Genomic DNA, 20,000 nt, shown 5'->3' on the forward strand with positions numbered 1-20,000 from the left:
ATTAACTGATGAGTCAGAGCAGCTCTCTAAAGCAGTCAGTGATTAACTGATATGAGTCAGAGCAGCTCTCTAAAGCAGTCAGTGATTAATTGATGAGTCAGAGCAGCTCTCTAAAGCAGTCAGTGATTAACTGATGAGTCAGAGCATTCAGTGATTCACTGATGAGTCAAAGCAGCTCTCTAAAACAGTCAGATATTAACAGAAAGGAGTCAGAGCAGCTCTCTAAAGCAGTCAGTGATTAACTGATGAGTCAGAGCAGCTCTCTAAAGCAGTCAGTGATTAACTGATGAGTCAGTGATTAACTGATGAGTCAGAGCAGCTCTCTAAAGCAGTCAGTGATTAACTGATGAGTCAGAGCAGCTCTCTAAAGCAGTCAGTGATTAATTGATGAGTCAGAGCAGCTCTCTAAAGCAGTCAGTGATTAACTGATGAGTCAGAGCAGCTCTCTAAACAGTCAGTGATTAACTGATGAGTCAGAGCATTCAGTGATTCACTGATGAGTCAAAGCAGCTCTCTAAAGCAGTTAGTGATTAACTGATAGGAGTCAGAGCAGCTCTCTAAAGCAGTCAGTGATTAACTGATAGGAGTCAGAGCAGCTCTCTAAAGCAGTCAGTGATTAATTGATGAGTCAGAGCAGCTCTCTAAAGCAGTCAGTGATTAACTGATGAGTCAGTGATTAACTGATGAGTCAGAGCATTCAGTGATTCACTGATGAGTCAGAGCAGCTCTCTAAAGCAGTCAGTGATTAACTGATAGGAGTCAGAGCAGCTCTCTAAAGCAGTCAGTGATTAATTGATGAGTCAGAGCAGCTCTCTAAAGCAGTCAGTGATTAACTGATGAGTCAGAGCATTCAGTGATTCACTGATGAGTCAAAGCAGCTCTCTAAAGCAGTCAGAGATTAACAGAAAGGAGTCAGAGCAGCTATCTAAAGCAGTCAGTGATTAACTGATGAGTCAGAGCAGCTCTCTAAAGCAGTCAGTGATTAACTGATGAGTCAGTGATTAACTGATGAGTCAGAGCAGCTCTCTAAAGCAGTCAGTGATTAACTGATGAGTCAGAGCAGCTCTCTAAAGCAGTCAGTGATTAACTGATAGGAGTCAGAGCAGCTCTCTAAAGCAGTCAGTGATTAATTGATGAGTCAGAGCAGCTCTCTAAAGCAGTCAGTGATTAACTGATGAGTCAGAGCATTCAGTGATTCACTGATGAGTCAAAGCAGCTCTCTAAAGCAGTCAGAGATTAACAGAAAGGAGTCAGAGCAGCTCTCTAAAGCAGTCAGTGATTAACTGATGAGTCAGAGCAGCTCTCTAAAGCAGTCAGTGATTAACTGATGAGTCAGTGATTAACTGATGAGTCAGAGCAGCTCTCTAAAGCAGTCAGTGATTAACTGATGAGTCAGAGCAGCTCTCTAAAGCAGTCAGTGATTAATTGATGAGTCAGAGCAGCTCTCTAAAGGCAGTCAGTGATTAACTGATGAGTCAGAGCAGCTCTCTAAAGCAGTCAGTGATTAACTGATGAGTCAGTGATTAACAGATGAGTCAGAGCATCTCTCTAAAGCAGTCAGTGATTAACACAGGAGTCAGAGCAGCTCTCTAAATCAGTCAGTGATTAACTAGTCAGAGCAGCTCTCTAAAGCAGTCAGTGATTAACTGAAACATACCGCAGTCCCCACAGGACGTCTCAAAACACATGCAGAAACCCAGGCAGGGTTAATATATAGACCTACCCACCAAACACACAGACAGGTGCGCATGTGATCCAAACAGAGATATCTCTGGAGTCTCCATGTTGAGGCTGTGTGCCTGTGATGCCCAATGGAGTCTCCATGTTGAGGCTGTGATGCCCAATGGAGTCTTCATGTTGAGGCTGTTTGGTAATGGCACTGCAGATGCTGACATGATGTATATTGCTTTCTAAAGAGCTGCAGTAGGGATGTGTGTGAGAGCTGTAGACCTCACAGGGACAGTCTGTGTGTGTGTGTGTGTGTGTGTGTGTGTGTGTGTGTGTGTGTGTGTGTGTGTGTGTGTGTGTGTGTGTGTGTGTGTGTGTGTGTGTATAACAGCAATAGAGCTCACAGGGACAGTCTGTGTGTGTGTGTGTGTGTGTGTGTGGTGTGTGTGTGCGTGTGTGTGTGTGTGTGTGTGTGTGTGTGTGTGTGTGTGTGTGTGTGTGTGTGCAGTAGACCGAACATGTTTTCAGGGCAGTGCTAGTGTTTGGTTCACTAACTCCGGGTGCAGAGGGCATCCAGACTCCTTCTTCTGCATCAGACACACACAAAGGAGTTCAGAAACTTCTGGAATCAAACTCTTCAGACCACAGGAAAACAAGCAGGTTTAAAGACCCCCACACGCAAGATGAGCCCAGGTGATGTCAGCGGGTTTAAAGACCCCCACACGCAAGATGAGCCCAGGTGATGTCAGCAGGTTTAAATATGAGCCCAGGTGATGTCAGCACTTCAGAGCTGGGTTTATCACTAACAAGTCAACTGGATTTAGCTCTAATCAACTCATGTGTCTAACTCAGAGCTCCTTGGACACTATGGTAATGGACTGCATTTTATTTATATAGTTCTTTTCTACTGTCACTCAAAGCTCCTTGGACACTATGGTAATAGACTGCATTTTATTTGTATAGCGATTTTCTACTGTCACTCAAAGCACTTTACTGATGAATGCTTCAGGCATCTACCCATTCACACACTGATGATCTAAGGTGCCAACATCGGTGGTTGGGGGTTCAGTGTCTTGCTCACACTTTTACACTTGTTGAGGTGAGGAGGAGTTGGGATCGAACTAGCAACCTTCCGATTGCTGAACAAGTCCTCTACCTACTTAACCAGTGGTTCTCAAAGTCGGGGGCGGGCGCGAACACTCTCCAGGGGGGGCGCGATGTCACAGACGGAGAAAAAAAAAACGACCGCCAACCTGTCAATGGTTAGTGAAAGCTCTCTCAGTGGCGAAATGCAAGGGGCTGGACTGACCCAAACAAATCAAATACTGTTTTGCTCCTGATCCACCAATCAAAACGGAGTCTTATCATTTCAACGCGAGTTGAACCTAAGATTCCGAGTATAAAAAAAAAAACGCAGGCATGGTAAGCGCTCACCCTGAGACGACACTCTACAGAGTTTGTTCAATTTCTCTTGTTTCCTCTATCATTCAGATATTCATTGCTTCATAAACCGTCTTTTTAAAGACTCACTCCTTCCTTAGTAATACCTTACTGCACTTGCAGTAGGTCTATTCGTAGCCTATTCTAAGGAGTAATTTGCTCCACAGTCTTTTGAAAAAGCTCGTAGCCCCGAGAGCTAGCCTAGCTAGCTACCTTCTTCCAACTGCAGCTAGCCCTTTTCTCCTTAACACCTACCTGTACATTTTTTGATCATCCACCGTGTTGCAACAAATAAAACACCAGCACTTGAATACTATTCGTGTTACTATACTATGTGTTGTCCCTGTCTACATTGTGGACAGTTCATTTTGTTAGGAATCATTGCCAAGCACAGCCTTATTCATTATTCGTGTGCAAGTCGTTCACAACCACACATACAAGAATACGACGTTGAAATTAGAACTTTATTAACTTCACACACACTGTATCAGCAAACAAACACAACTATGGACATGTTTCTGATTCGTAAAAGTCAGAAAGAAATCCTGTGGACTTGTTTAAACATAAATGTGATGGCCTCCAGCAACAACGAACCACCATCTCCAAGCTTAGCACTGTCTCCAAGCAGTGTCTGGAGGCATGTTATGTAGTTGCTCATAGAATAGCTAGCTGGGCAAACCCCATACAATTGCCGAAACACTGATTTTGCCGGCCGCGCAAGACGTGTAGAATAATGATAGGGGCTAAACTCAGCGCAATATCTATGTAAAATGACACTGTATCACGCCGAATATCAGAAATCAGTTTGGGTCCTATTTCAAAGAGGACTACCGTTCATTCGCCTGAGTTCGGGATCCATTTCTCTGCTCAGCAGATGAGCTGTCAATAGACATGAAAGAGCAGCTGAAGAGTGACAGTAGACTTAAGCATCCCCCTCTTTCGTCATTCTGGGTAGCAATGATCAGCTTTGCGACATAGCCTTAAAAATGCTCCTCCTTTTCGCATCGACATATTTGTGCGAGGCAGGCTTTTCAAGACTGACTGCGCTCAAAACTAAATACCGCAACCGTGCACAGATCGAAGATGACCTGAGGATATGTTTGTCAAACATTGCCCCAAGATTTGAGCACCTTTGCAGTGCAAAACAGGCTCATGTCTCACATTGACAGACCCGTCGGATTTTTTTTGTAAAGATCACAAGAGGCCCATAATAATAACAGTATCCTAATGATAGCAATAATAACACTTATTATTATTATTATGATAATAATAATAATACAATAATAATAATTGGTCGATAATCATTAATTATAATAATAATAACATAATGATGGTGATAATAATGAATAGCCTACTAATAGGCCTACTATTACTGATAATAATAATAATAAATAAATAAATAGTTATAATAATTGTCTGTATGGGCCTAACAATAACAATAGTTAAACCTTGACATGTCAGGCCTATCAATAACAATATGCTATTTATCTATCTATATATGGTGGTGTAGTTGAGGGCGGTGGCAGCGGGCCGCGGGCGGCGCGGGGGTGGGGGGGCCCCAACTACCCCTAACCAGCTTTGGGGGGGCCCAGCTTGCAAAAGTTTGAGAACCCCTGTACTAAACCACTATCGCCCCCCAAGCTTACAGCACCTGGTATTCCCAGGCGGTCTCTCATCCAGTACTACACTACTTAGCTTCCAAGACTGGACGAGGTCGGGCATGCTCAGTGTGGTGTGGCCATAAGCATATGGGATGGGGGTGCTGGATGATGGTATGGCCATAAGCATATGGGATGGTGGGTGCGGGATGGTGCTCAGTGTGGTATGGCCATAAGCATATGGGATGGTGGGTGCTGGATGATGCTCAGTGTGGTATGGCCATTAGCATATGGGATGGTGGGTGCTGGATGGTGCCTAATGTTGGGGCTCTAGCTGGTAGATGCTGGTGGATTCTGGTAGATGCTGGTGGATGCTGGTGGATGCTGGTAGATGATGGTGCCTGTTAGTGGGGCTCTAGCTGGTAGATGCTGGTAGATGATGGTGGAGGCCTAATGGTGGTCGCCCAGAGGAGGGGAACTAGTGGAGCTGGAAAGACAATGAGGACAGAGACTCACACTGGGCCTCATCGACTTCATGAAAGCATTCTGGTGCCTGTGACTGACTTTGTGTCTTGAAGGAGCCCACAGCTCCCTCACCCTTCTGTCCAGTGAATGATACTGACACACTGATGGATCTCACTGGGGTGTAGTTTCTCTGTCTGACATTCAGTATGTGTGTGTGCAGACGTGTGTGTGTGTGTGTGTGTGTGTGTGTGTGTGTGTGTGTGTGTGTGTGTGTGTGTGTGTGTGTGTGTGTGTTAAGAGAGCCTGCAGCTCCCTCATCCTTTCGTCCAGTAAATGATACTGACACACTGATGGATCCCAATGGGGTATAATGTTATTGTTTGATCTTGTGTGGTTGACTTGAGGTGTTTCTCATGTGTGTGTGTCTCTGTGTGTGTGTTTTATTACAGATCGGACAGTGGCATTCGGAGCAGGGGTTGTCTATGGAGAGAAAGCTCCCCGCGCTCAATGTGACAGACACACTCTTCAACACCACGCTTTATATCACTACCATCCTTGTGAGTGACGTCTTCTCTCACCCACACACACACACACACACACACACACACACACACACACACACACACACACACATTCTTCAACATCACGCTCACTACTATCCTTGTGAGTGATGTCTTCTCTTTCTCTCATACACACAGACACACACACACACTTACTCACACACACACACGCACGCACACACAATCAAAAAATCTCAAAGTGAAAAGAAACACATTTGAAGTTACACTCCAAAATGAATATTAATGATAAGAAATGTAATTTGGGATATTTTCATAAAAAACATTATCTTAAGTGCTCACCAGTAACAAGAAGCAAACAGGGAACAATTAAAGTATGAATTGGAGTAAATTAAAGCCAAAGACAGAACCTCAGACGGTCATTGGGGAAACAAGCATACAAATAAAACTCAGAAAAAGAAGAAAAAGTTCAACTCTAATAATTCAGTTAAACAGCACCTGCGGAGGTGAGTTTTGTAATGAGTTCTATTGAAGGTAATTAAATGAGATGATTAGACAGCTCTGCAGGGACTTCATGCCTCATCTGTATTCACATATGAAGAAGCACACGAGAAGATCTGAGCTAGCAGTGGCTGAGGAGTGGAAGTGTAACTTTTGTCCGTCATGTGTTTGGAAACAAAACTCAAGGTGTGGGAAGAGTTTATCACTCCAGCCAGAGGTTAGAGGATACAATTGGGATCATTTCAAACAATGTGTTTCTCATAAACTATCTTGGTGGGGTTTTTATAAAGGCAAGAGTCAATTTCACTGCATCAGATAGACTAAAAAGCCTCAGAAAGAGGGATTTGTCTACAACTGTATACGGTTATAAAGAAAGAGGTCTTACCAGTTTAGGAGATGTGAGCATCAAATGAGCAGGTGTAGTCAGTGATGGATGGTTTGTAGTACATGTAAACAGTGGGAATGAGTTTAGACAGTGGGAATGAGTTTAGACAGTGGGAATGAGGGATGTGTAGTATGTGTAGACAGTGGGAATGAGTTTAGACAGTGGGAATGCGGGATGTGTAGTACGTGTAGACAGTGGGAATGAGGGATGTGTAGTACGTGTAGACAGTGGGAATGAGGGATGTGTAGTACGTGTAGACAGTGGGAATGAGTTTAGACAGTGGGAATGAGGGATGTGTAGTATGTGTAGACATTGGGAATGAGGGATGTGTAGTATGTGTAGACAGTGGGAATGAGTTTAGACAGTGGGAATGAATTTAGACAGTGGGAATGAGTTTAGACAGTGGGAATGAGGGATGTGTAGTATGTGTAGACAGTGGGAATGAGTTTAGACAGTGGGAATGAGTTTAGACAGTGGGAATGCGGGATGTGTAGTACGTGTAGACAGTGGGAATGAGTTTAGACAGTGGGAATGAGTTTAGACAGTGGGAATGAGTTTAGACAGTGGGAATGCGGGATGTGTAGTACGTGTAGACAGTGGGAATGAGTTTAGACAGTGGGAATGAGTTTAGACAGTGGGAATGAGGGATGTGTAGTACATGTAGACAGTGGGAATGCGGGATGTGTAGTAGGACTAGACTTTCTGTTATGGCAGGTGCTTAAAGGATTTGAAAGGGTTGGGGTTTTATGTTTTACACAAGCCTACAACTCCTCCATTGAATGTACTCCATTGTACATTCAATGTCTAGAGACAACTCATCCCCTTTAATGCCATGTACATAAAGGATTTTAAAGAGTTAGGGCTTCAATGGCATCCCCTTTAATGCATTGCCCATTGTATTTTAGTAGAAGCACCTGCTGAACTGGGAGAAGTTCAGCATCTAGTACCCTTACGTAAAGGAAGATCGTCGTTAACTAAAAAGTCTGATGAAAGCAACGACGAGGTCAAAGTGAGAGAAAATGTCAAGAGAAGAAAGGCAAGGGGTACTCTCCTTAGATGACTAACTCTTTCAGCTCAATGCAATATGAGTGAAAGTACTGTAAGCGTACTTGAGAGTGATATGCTATAATCAGTGTCACAACCTGCGCTTGAATCAAGCAGTTATATGAGTAGGCTTGGAGAACTAGAATCAGCCTTCCTGGCAGAACTGAAGAGTTATAACACTCACACACACACACACACACACACACACACACATACAGAGACGAGAGAGAGACTGAAATATAGGGATAGAAATAAAATTGTTAAATGTATAAATGCATCACTGGATTAAAATAATGAACTAATGCATGAATGTTTGTGTACTGGCTCTCTCTCTCTCTCTCTCTCTCTCTCTCTCTCTCTCTCTCTCTATCTGTGTGTGTGTGTGTATGTACGCCAGTGTATGAGGGTTAAAAAAAAGCATTCATGTCCCAGTTGAACCATAACAAGATCTGCTATGAAGAAACTTGTTTTAAGAACAAGGAAACATTCTTTGGAAACAAACCATTAAAGTCATCATTTACACATTACTTGTACAAACTACACAAAACACTGCTCAAGCTAGGAACAGGCAGTAACCCTTTAACAAACACAAAGCAAACCCTCTAAAGGCCACGCACCTGATCACAGAAGTTTAAAACAGTCATTGCTTTCCCTTAGATTCTAGCCTCCCCACAGCAAGGTGAGGACGACTAGCTCATCACCTCCACGCTGCAGTGGTCTTATCTCTTTGGCCTGTTTATTGGAGAAATAACTTCTGCCTTGTGTTTATCCAGAGAGCAGAAAGCCATGCACAGGCCGTCCTAGCGGTCCGGCGGCCGTGTTGAGGGGATTTTACTGCGCAGTGAAGCAGTTTGTGTCTCCGCTTGATGTCCTGAGGTTGGACAATAGATTGCTTTTTTCTTTTACTTTCGGCTGTTCTACTTTCTTTCTTTCTTGAATGATATTCCCCAGGGTGACTTGGGAATGTGCTGTAATATCCCCCGGGATGAGAGAAACCTCTAAAGTGGTCTCTGCACAGACTGTTCTCCACTCAAGAGAGACCCCTGGAGAAATGCACCAGAGAACTGAAATCATTCATGGTTTTTCAATGTCAGTCCAGTCAGGAACAGTCACACCTCAGAGCCAGTTATGAATATCTGTGATTAGTGTGTGACCCTCTTCTTGTCCCAGACAAATGAGATGATGTTAGAGCTGCAGGAAGTGAGAGCTTGAATGTTTGTCAGGACGGACACTCAGAAGGCCTTCAGTCTTAGAGCCTACAGTGTGCTAGTCGTCAGGAAGGACACTCAGAAGGCCTTCAGTCTTAGAGCCTACAGTGTACAAGTCATCTGAGGACTGATACTCAGAAGGCCTTCAGTCTTAGAGCCTACAGTGTGCTAGTCGTCTGATGCTTTCCCTGTCTAAGAGTGAAGTCATCCAGTCGTCTGAAGGTTTCACTGTCTCATAGTGAAGTCATCCAGTCGTCTGAAGGTTTCACTGTCTCATAGTGAAGTCACCCAGTGCTCTTAGACAGGGGTGTCTTAACAGTGCAGCTTTTCCAGTAGCTTATGGCTGAGTTGGTGATTGGGTCCTGCACCCAGCATCCTTGTTTTGTATCTGGACAGTATCTGTGCAGACGTAGAATGATTAAACTGGGTCTCCAATATAGATGTTCAAACACCCTGGAGTTCCTCCCTGGCCACTTCAGCTCAGGCAATCATAGTCTGTCTTACATTTACATTTACATTTAGTCATTTAGCAGACGCTTTTGTCCAAAGCGACGTACAAGGGAGAGAATAGTCAAGCTACGAGCAATAGAACCTGGTGTAACAATAAATACTACTTTACATAAGAAATATAACAGGGGTGTTGGGTGTATGAACTACTTGTGGTGTAATAATGTAGTCACTGAATGTCTGTAGATGCTATTAAATGTGTCTTCATCTCCGTTTTGTGTCAATAAACACAATAACAACAAGCAATACAGCATGCCACAGGTCTCCTCTTTGTGCAGTAAGGTCTTTTAAGGAGTTCCCAACTGCTCCTTAGAATATCACTGTTAAATGGACAACTGGCCTATGAAATGCTGCTGTTTAATAAGCCTGGTTTGCACAGGAGAGCGTTGGGCAGTGCTGCTTGCGGTGAAATTAGCATTTATATTGTGCCCTGCGCTGTGCGCGCTGTGTCCACAGCAGAGGTGTTGGAGCGGCCAGGAGAGCTAACATGCGTGGCTGATTTAATGAGCTAACGCACAAATGGAGTGATTTGCATTTTCACACTCAGGACTCTGACTCAGGGCTTTCAGAGACGCTCTCTGGTGTTCCTCTGACTGGGTTTGACTGTGTAGTTCATCTCCAGAGATTAAGGTTTGACTGTGTAGTTCATCTGCAGAGATTAAGGTTTGTCTGTGTAGTTCATCTGCAGAGATTAAGGTTTGACTGTGTAGTTCATCTGCAGAGATTAAGGTTTGACTGTATAGTTCATCTCAAGAGATTAAGGTTTGACTGTGTAGTTCATCTGCAGGGGTTAAGGCAGGTGTGTGTTTGACTGTGTGGTTCATCTGCAGGGGTTAAGGCAGGTCTGTTACATTGCAGGGTTTCCTCCAGTGATCCGACTCTCCTTTGATTCTCCCATTTCTGCATCCTTCACTTCCTCTCCTCTGTGGCATGTCCTGGTTGTGGATATTTCATTCACAGTGTGAATTACAAAAATCGAGTTTTCTTCAGAACGGTCCACCTCAAAAGTTTCTTACAAAACTGATAATCAAAGGCAGGCAGACAAGCTGAAGGCGGCGAAACAAGGAGTCCAGCGCAGGGGGAGACAGGTAATGCAGCGTTGCCATGGTGATTCTAAGGGCACCATGAATTTATGGTGAACCCATCATGGGAGAGTAACTGGAATTGAAAGCTGAAGCCGATCAATCTGCACTCAAACAGCTCCTCAAACAGCCCACACATACAGCAGAGTAGAGGGGGGCAGCTAGACCTTTCTGTAATGATTATCGAACAATCTGTTCTACCTTCATCGCTTTTTCTTCCTTCCATTTTGTGTTCCACACCTTCACAGAAATGTCTTTTTCACTTTTCCTTACACCCTCTCTCTCTCTCCCTCTTTCTTTTTCTTTGTCTTTGTCATATACTCACACACACACACACACACACACACACACACACACACACACACACACATTTGAATGCACCCCACACTCACAAACAAAATGACTCGTCCATACACCTGTACACTCTCAAACTTGTCATGGTGACAGCTTGGGGGGGGGCATTATATTTACATCCCAGAAATAAATGGGTCCCACCTGCTCAGGTACACGTAGGTGAATTTTCCAAGAAAGGAACTCGTTCTTGGCGTGATGGAATGCCTCCAGTGCCACGCCAGGACCCCGTTGGCGTATTCCGAGGAGAGGTAGCTAGTGTGATAAATGTGTGTGTGCTCTCCCTAAATCAGCACGCTCGCTTCGTCTGTGACAAAACAAGCTGTAAATCTGGCCACACCCAGACACCCTCCGTCAGAACCCTTAGTTTAAGAGCAGGGTTTATGGAGTAACAGCGTGTCATTGGGGTGCCCCTGTCTGGGAGGCGAGCGGGACAGTAAATCTGGGCACCCCCCCCTGAGGGCTGGCACTGGAGCAAGTGGCCAATTTGGGGTTCAGAGGGAGCGTCTGAGTGCTAGACCCCTTTTACATTTAAATGACATGTTTGTTGACACTTATCTCACAGCCACTTACAAATGAGGCACGGTAAAAACAAACAGACGGCCGCCGGTAGTGCGTCAAGTAAGGCACAAACACAGGAGGTGATGGAAAACTGCAACACTTGAAAACTCCCCTGCGTTAACATGGCAGTCTGTCTCGCAGTGCCAGCAGTGAGACTCGACATGCTGCTGTGCACATTCTGCGTGACAGTTATTCCCATACATCCACTGGATAATCATTCATTAACAGCCTCAATAACAGTTTTTGAATGTGAATGTTAATAATTACTAATATGTTGGGGTGTACACAGTAAAGGATAACATGGCGTAAATAAAAACTACAAAACTACAGAAGTCCACTGAAGTGACTAATGATGGGGGTGTTGCTTGCAGGAGAATCCGTATGTGATGCTGCGTCCGAACCACCATGAGCTGGAGGGGAACGACCGCTACGAGGGCTTCTGCGTGGACATGCTCCGGGAGCTGGCGGAAATCCTCAAGTTCAAGTACCGCATCCGGCTGGTGGGTGATGGCGTCTACGGGGTGTCGGGCGCTAACGGCACCTGGACGGGGATGGTGGGCGAGCTCATGACCAGGGTGAGTGACAGAGAGACCGCCAAAACAGCTGTGTACCAGGAAACTTCATCTTAACTGACTTTGACCCTGAGGATCAGTTTGCTGACTTTGACAGGATAGAATTAGAATAGAATTAGAATAGAATTAGGTATCATAATAGAATTAGAATCGCAGTCTGCACCTTTAAGACTACAGACCCCTGAGAGAGCAGCTCTGATTGGTGACTAGAGGAAGTCAGGGTCCCAAACCTTGACCCATGTGTCTCTCACCACTGTGGTGAGACTTAGCTGGTTATATAATGAATAAAGTATGAAGTGTGCGAATGAGGAAGAGGAAGATGTGGGAGACGAAGAGAGTGATGTCTTTTGAGCTCTCCCATGTCTCCTGCTCCCCTGAGGATGGCGTGCTCTCCTAGCACATGGCTTTGGCACCATGAAGCAGGAAGAGTTGTGTCCTTTGAACCTCCACCCACCTGGTCCCCCAATCCCCCGGTCCCCATGTGTCACCCCATCCCCCGGTCCCCATGCCTTATGTGAGGACTCAGGCTGCTTATGCCAGTGAAATTTTATTAATCCCCTGTCTTACACACACACACAGGCCTGATAGGATGGGATTCTCACCCACACACACACACACACAAACTGCCCTGCACTGAACCATGACTCCACTCAGACAGGCTTCATAGAAGGGGAGTCTCACACAAACACACACATACACACACACATACACATACACACATACACACACACACACACACACACACACACACACACACACAAAACTCCCCTGCACTGAACCATGGCTCCACTCACACAGGCTTGATAGGATGAGATTTTCACACACACACACACACACACACACACACACACACACACACACACACACACACACACACACACAAACCCCCTGCACTAGACCATGGTTCCACTCACATAAGCCTCGATAGGATGGGATTTCCACACACACACACACACACTCAAAACGCCACTCAGACAAGAAGAAGGAGAAGAAGAAGGAGAAGAAATGATTATTTATTTCAACGTTCCTTGGTGATTTATATACCTTTTTAAGCTGTCAGTGTCCTGGGCACGCATAGAATATTTGACTCGATTTCTTTATGAGACAAAAGCGGCCCCCGCTCTCCAGTCGTGGTTGTCTGTTTCAGAGTCCTCTGCGTTGAGGGCTAACGGGTGAGTGCCGTTCAGAAGTTATCTGTCTTAATTCAGCAGGCTAATGGAGGGCAAAGCCATTAAAGAAATAAAGAAGGGAGTGTCTACTCTTATTATTGTCTCAATTTGTTCCTTCTAAGTGCGCTCCCCTCCCGTGACCTTCAGGGTGTCCTCTGGCCTCACATACTCTCACCGCAGACACCCCTAGGCCCTCGAGAAGGAGGGGAGAGGGTCTGACTCCTGCAGGGGAGGGTTCAGTTTTAGACTCTGATTGTGCCCCATATACTCTGAGCGACCCCCCCAGCACTGGAGAGGGAGAGGGGGGGTGTAAGGGCCGGACACCTGGAGGAGGATTATGACCAGGGGTTCAATTTATCTCTTAACTCAGCTAAATATTTAAGTACAGCTTTACAATTTGGCCCAGTGTTACACTTGCTTGTGTAGAAATCAAGTATGCAAAGTCAGCCAGTGTTGTCTCTCTGTAGCACCCTCAGAAGGCCACTAGCACTAATATTGTTTTTAGACAGTTTAGATTATGATATTTATGAAATCAAACCATCTTGTCTATAGGGCCACCTTGTGAATGAAGCAAATTGGTTAGGGCCTAAATAAAAAGGTGAAACCTCTTTTGAACGCTAATGACACCATCTATGAACATATTTAAATTAAGACAGAATCTGTAACATTCACTTCGATATGGATAAGCAGGGTATTTATTGAATGAGTTATACAGAAAGTAAGTTTGTACAAGAGGGGTTGTTCTTGACAAACTAGGACACTGGAGGAATATACACCTTTACACAAGATAAAGTGTATTATGTAAGGAATAATCCACAATAGGGTGTGCATTTATGGGAAAATAACGCCCTTCGAGGCAAATGGCATCCAATTTGAACCTGTGAAAGTGTTCGGTTCAGTTTTGACCCAAAGACAATAGGCATTGCTTTTTATATACTGTAGCAGGTACACTGAAAGTTATTACATTTTTTTTTTGTAAATGTCTTTTTTTAGGTCATTTTAGGAAGCTAGATGAACAACCATGAAGTGTCTTCACCGATTTCTATCATTGTGCAGTGTTTGAAAGTAGTTCCAGGTCAATATGACCCAGGTAGAATAGGAAGAAGAAATTATTATTTATTTCAACGTTCCTTGGTGATTTATTTACCTTGTTAAGCTGTCATTGTCCTGGGCACGCATAGAATATTTGACTCGATTTCTTTATGAGACAAAAGCGGCCCCCGCTCTCCAGTCGTGGTTGTCTGTTTCAGAGTCCTCTGCGTTGAGGGCTAACGGGAGAGTGCTGTCGAGAATTTGACATTTTTTTTTTGTAAATGTCTTTTTTTAGGTCATTTTAGGAAGCTAGATGAACAACCATGAAGTGTCTTCACCGATTTCTATCATTGTGCAGTGTTTGAAAGTAGTTCCGGGTCAATATGACCCAGGGAGAATAGAAGGGTTAAGTTTGGACGCTCTCAGTACCTCTGTGTGTGGGTCTCTCTAGACACCTTAGTGATCTCTTCACACCTCTGTGTGTGTGGGTCTCTCAGTGCTTACGTGTGTGGGGCTTCAGCGTTAAGGACCCCCTTGAGATTTGGGGGGTCTGTGGATGTCTCAGTGATTGGGTCTCAAGATGCTTCAGATTTTGGGGCTGGTCTGGATACTGGAGTGTTAAGGGCTCTTGATCCCTCAGTTCTCTCTTAACACCTCAGTGCTCCCTTGATGCCACTGTGCTCTCTCAACACCTCAGTGCTCTCTTGATGCCCTATGCTCCCTTGATACCTCAGTGATCCCTTGATGCCCTGTGCTCTCTTGATACCTCAGTGCTCTCACACTCTCGCTGTCCAGCAAAGGGGGAGAAAGGAGGGAAAGGGCTAAAGGCCTGAGTCCTGGAGGAGCAGGTTCAGTTTGGGGTTTCGATACCTCTGTGTTTTGGGCTCTCTCAACGCCGCTGTGTTTTGGGCTCTCTCGATGCCTCTGTGTTCTCTTGAAATCTCTATGTTTGGTGATCTCTCTGTGCTTCAGTGTTTGGCTCTCTCTCTCTGCCTGTCAGATTAAGATTTTGGGGCTCTGTGAAAACTTCAGGTTTTGGGGCTCTGTAGCGAAGGGAGAGCGTGGTCACCCCACCCGGACTCGAACCCGTGTCTGCAGGGTGCCAAACATGCGCTCTGACCGCCACACCAAAGAGCCCGGCTCCATGGCATGGCAGCCAGAGAGCATATTCAACCGTAGGGACGATTACATCGTCACAGTCTCTGAATGCCTCAGATTTTGGGGTGGTCTGGATACTTTAGTGTAAAGGGCTCTTGATGCCCCTGTGATCTTCCGCACCTCAGTCCTCCCTCGATGCTTCAGTGCTCTCTTGACACCTGAGCTTCCTCTCACTGCCTCACTGGTCTCTCAATGCCTCAGAGCTCAGGCCGGTCCTGTGGCTTCCCCTCTCAGGCCCCAGTGCATTGTGGGTAGATGGAGTGCTTTTTGGAGGAGTGGAAATTGACAGCCACGCATGGACACCAAAGCCAATGTTTTATTCAGCAGAGATAGAGAGGCTTTGATTATATTTTCCCTCACACTTTGGTAGGGTTGGAGCGGTGGCATGATTGAGTGAAAGTGGGAGCGGACGCAGAGGGAGGAAGAAAGAGTATCTCTCTGCATTATTTAAGCTCTGATTCCCCACTATGTATTCTCCTACGCTTTGATACACGCCATGGTCCAATAATCATTATTAATATAAAATGAGTTTGCTTTAAATGAATATTTCAACGTGTATTATTTTCCTGCATCTTTTCCGTACTGCAGTTCAGTTGTTTTTTTGCTGTCTTCATCTCTCCTCTCTTAAGTGGGGTAGGGAAGGAAGCAGCTGTTGGCCTGCTTGTAGGTGTGTTAGACAGAAGAAGGAAAATCAGTTGAAGAAACACCTGAAGGCTCTCTCAGCTCAGTGGTATCACCAGGAGCGCTTCTCTTCAGCTCCAGACTCCCCCAGCTCTTCAGGGACTCTCTCTGGAAGCACTGAGGGCCCGTAGGCAGAGAGGAACACTCCACAGCTCCCAGTACAGCAGAGGTCACACAGAGCAGATGGCAGGACACTGTCTGAGCTGATTAGAGCCCAATCAGCCGCTGGAAGACTTCTGGAGGAGCTGCTCACATGAGACCAACCCCTGTACAGCACTCACTTGTCTAACCTACATACAGAACACGACTCCAGCCTACAGTGAATCCACAAAGTATTCAGAGCCCTTCACTTTTTTCACATTTTGTTTTGTTGCAGCCTTGTGCTAAAATCATTCAAATTTATTTTGTCCCTGTATAATACATGAAAAGTTGGCATTTCATGTGAGAGAAAAGTGAGTCCAAAGCCGCCATAGTTCTTTTTTTTTATCATATTCCTCTGGACTCCGCTGACGCATTGTGCTGGATTGAGACTCAGAGGAGCCCTTCAAAGGACTGACTTCAGTCTATCACACAGTACAGCCAGCGTCTACAGCCTACAGAACAGAGAGGAGGAAAGGGGGTGATACTAGACCCTGATTAACACAGAGGTGAACTCTGAAGAAGACCAGTTTAATCTACAGGGTACTTTGTATGTGAGGGAAGTGAGGGAAGTGAGGGAAGTCGTTTGTGAGAGATGTGGGTCAAACTTTATTTGGATGGTTCTCTATATAGGCCATCTACAGATGCTCAGATTGTGTGTTTTGAAACTCTGTTAACTACAATGAATGGTAAAGGTTAGAGTTAGGGATTGGATTTGGTTAAGTTAATGTTCAGTGAACAATTAGAAAGACTGAACTTGAATTTCCACAAACCATCTGTAAAGTCTCTGTTGGCAGACAATCCAGATGAAGTGTTACTGAAATGTGTTATCGTCTAATGACCAGATCCATCCTATACAGAGTCTTCTGCTGTTCATCTTGATGTCCATCAAGAGATATGAATGTCACTGTTCCCCTACAGTACCGTGGAGGTTATTGTGGGTATCCTGTTCCCCTACAGTACCGTGGAGGTGATTGTGGGTACCCTGTACCCCTACAGTACCGTGGAGGTTATTGGGGGTACCATGTTCCCCTACATTACCGTGGAGGTTACTGTGGGTACCCTGTAAAAAAAAAAGGCTGTACATTCCCTGTTTGTTTTGGCCAGTTGTTGGTGGCCGCAGTTAACAGTCTGTTTGTAAATGTGTTTATAGTGTCCCCACAAACGCCTCAGAACTCCTCTACAAGAGGCTCTTGGGAGATGAACGGATGAACAGGAGTCTATGGTCTGTGAAATAACATACCGTCTGTGTTTATCAGAGAAGGCAGTGCCGGTTCACACACAATGAAAGGTTTTCTCTGAAAAACATGAACTCTGTTCTCCTTGTTGTAGAAAAGTATAAACAGCGGTGGAGGATTTATTCATCTGGAATAAGATGCTGAATTTAAGTCTGATGTGGACAAACTTCTTATTCATATTTTATCACACAGAGAGATTGTGTGTCCTTGAAGCCTTTATTGCCTCATAAAATGTCTTTTTTGGAAGATTTTGACACTTCACTGTTTACACCACAAAGAAGGTGTCAACAAACAGAAGTCAACAAACACTCAACAACCTGGTAATAAAGTCCACATTTGGGGGACCACTTTCACTCTATACTGCGCCCTAGTGGTCAGGGTTTAAACTGGGTACTTGATCTAGCCTTCAGTGTCTCACACTGAGCAGAATGAGACTGTGAAACTACCGCCCTCATCCGGCTTCTTTCCTCGGTGGTCTTTCTAGTTTTCTCTGTTTGTTTGTAAATCACTCTCTTCTATCGTTTTGTCTGCAAAGCATCAACAGCCTTTCCTCAGAGAGTTTTCTAGAGTTGTGAGGAAGCAGACATGTTCATATTGCACTATTTTAGTATCCCACAGACAAGCATGTTTATTAGGGTGTAAAGACAGCCAGACAGATGTGCTTAAGGGGTTGGTATATTCACATCTGTCTGTTATTGTCTGTTATTTTATTTATGAAGTTATACAAAGATAGTGTTGCCAGGAAAGACTTCTTACCTGGAGGTGCTGTTGTGTGTTTGTCCATTTCCCTGTGTCTAGGTGGAACACCTCAGGTTAATGAAGGTTTCTGAGGGAAAGCTGGTTCAAATGCACATTCTGTAGGAATGGACTTTGACAGCTTAACCCACGACTTTACTGAGAAATGTAAATTATACTATTTCACAGCGGCTGGTCGCGATGCTTATCAGATTACACACTCTGATGTGCTATCTATTCGCCTGTTCCTCGTGTTCATCATCCTCACACACTATCTTTCTAGAGAAATCTATGATTACACAAGCTGCATTAGCAAAGTATTAGGCTGATCATTTGATGGAATTGTAGGAAGCATTTTATAGATACATTTGAGTATTCTTAGATCTATTTGTAGAAGGAAAGCCTGATGCAGCTGTTTGCTCAAAGTTCTTAGGAGCAGATCCGTTCACTTTAGCTCTTGTACCCAGAATGCTCAGGGAATAAGAATGTCAAAAGCTTTAAAGTGTTCTAGAACCACCAGCAGCCCTCAGTGACTGCACCGGCCATGCAAAATGAGGACATCTAATTGAACAACACTGAAACAATGGCTAGTTTGTTTTGGCAGCAACCCAGAGTTAGGTGTTTGTGTGTGTGTGTGTGTGTATGTGTGTGTTCGTGCCAGAAAAATCCTCTGTGCTGGAATAACCCTAGTCTCACTCGCACTTGTTTTTCCATCTCATAATTAGGCCTATCAGCAGTGCAGGTTCATAAACTGTGACCAGCTGACACTACGAGATATCTGCGTATTATGGGCAAATGCGAGAGAAAACAATACGACTGTGTCCGCCATTCTTACTCTTGATGTTTCGTTTTCTATAAATAGCTTTCGTATCCCTAGATTATGACGGAGTCTTCTGAAGTCATTGAGTGAAAAGGCTGATGTGTTAACAAGGTCCCAGTCCCACACAGGGCCCTAAGCTGGAAGCTGAAAACAGCCCTGCAGTATGCCCCAGTATGTTCTTCAGTCCTGATCTGCAGTGCAAACGGCTTGTGTGTAAGTGGAGCTGGGAGACGTGTGTGTGTGTGTGGGTCGCTGGTATAGCGCCAGAAGAGCGTTGTGTGAAAGCTGGTGAATGCTGTAATCGTCAGTAATCGTCGGTGATCGGCGGAGAACGCTGGTCCGAAAATACATTTTTGAACATGCACAAAAGTTCTCATGGAGACCAGTGTTCTTCAACGTTTAATTTAAACGCTGGAGAACTTTCGTGGAACGTTTTACTAACGTTGCACGCGTTTGGCTATCGTAGTCAGTCGTCACCCTAGCGTTAGGGTAAGAGATAATCACACGTTCAACACGCTCGTCTAAGGTTGACTTATCGTTCGTCGTGCGACAGTGACACGTCAGCACACGTTTGTCGCGCACCAGTGACACGTCACTTGGTCGCTGTTAAACGCTCCTCATGCCTCAGTCCCACGCTAGTCATGCGTCAGTCCTACGCTATTCTGTCGTTAGTCACACGCCAGATGTGTCCACCTCGCCCTAGAACGCTCGAAATTGAACGATTAAAAAGTTCAGAGAACGTTGACCAGAACGTTATGGTGTGACGGGGCCTTTATGCTGCTGCTGCTAATGCTGCTGCTGGGGCGAGTGATTTGGCATGACAACCTGCCCATCACCCAACACTCAAACATTACTGGGGTGATGGGTTCGACCTCTCTCCCACTCCACTGCCTATATCTTCCTCTTTCTCTCTCTCTCTCTATCTCTCTCTCTCTCTGTCTGTCTGTCTGTCTCTGTCTTTCACTCCCTCTCTCTCTCTCCTCACTCTGTCAGGGCCTAAATTAGGCTTTTTCCAATCGGATTGATGCCATTAAAATGCTTCTCGCAGCACAGGTGATAAGGGCTTAGCCTGGCTTAAAGCATTAGAGTTCATCGCATCACTGAACCATCTGGAATTCCAAATCACGCA

The 20,000-nt window shown here is 44.9% G+C and overlaps 1 protein-coding gene across 1 annotated transcript in view; it reads left to right on the top strand.

Moving 5' to 3' along the window:
• Nucleotides 1-20,000, top strand: part of grik4 (glutamate receptor, ionotropic, kainate 4) — a 341,378-nt gene that overhangs the window by 296,293 nt on the left and 25,085 nt on the right. Inside the window, exons 12-13 of the mRNA XM_031583842.1 lie at nt 5,621-5,728; nt 11,700-11,903. Coding sequence (XP_031439702.1) covers nt 5,621-5,728; nt 11,700-11,903 — 312 coding nt within the window. The remainder of the gene's footprint in view (nt 1-5,620; nt 5,729-11,699; nt 11,904-20,000) is intronic.

The sequence above is a fragment of the Clupea harengus genome, chromosome 17 (genome assembly GCF_900700415.2).
Source record: "Clupea harengus chromosome 17, Ch_v2.0.2, whole genome shotgun sequence".
NCBI lineage: Eukaryota > Metazoa > Chordata > Actinopteri > Clupeiformes > Clupeidae > Clupea > Clupea harengus.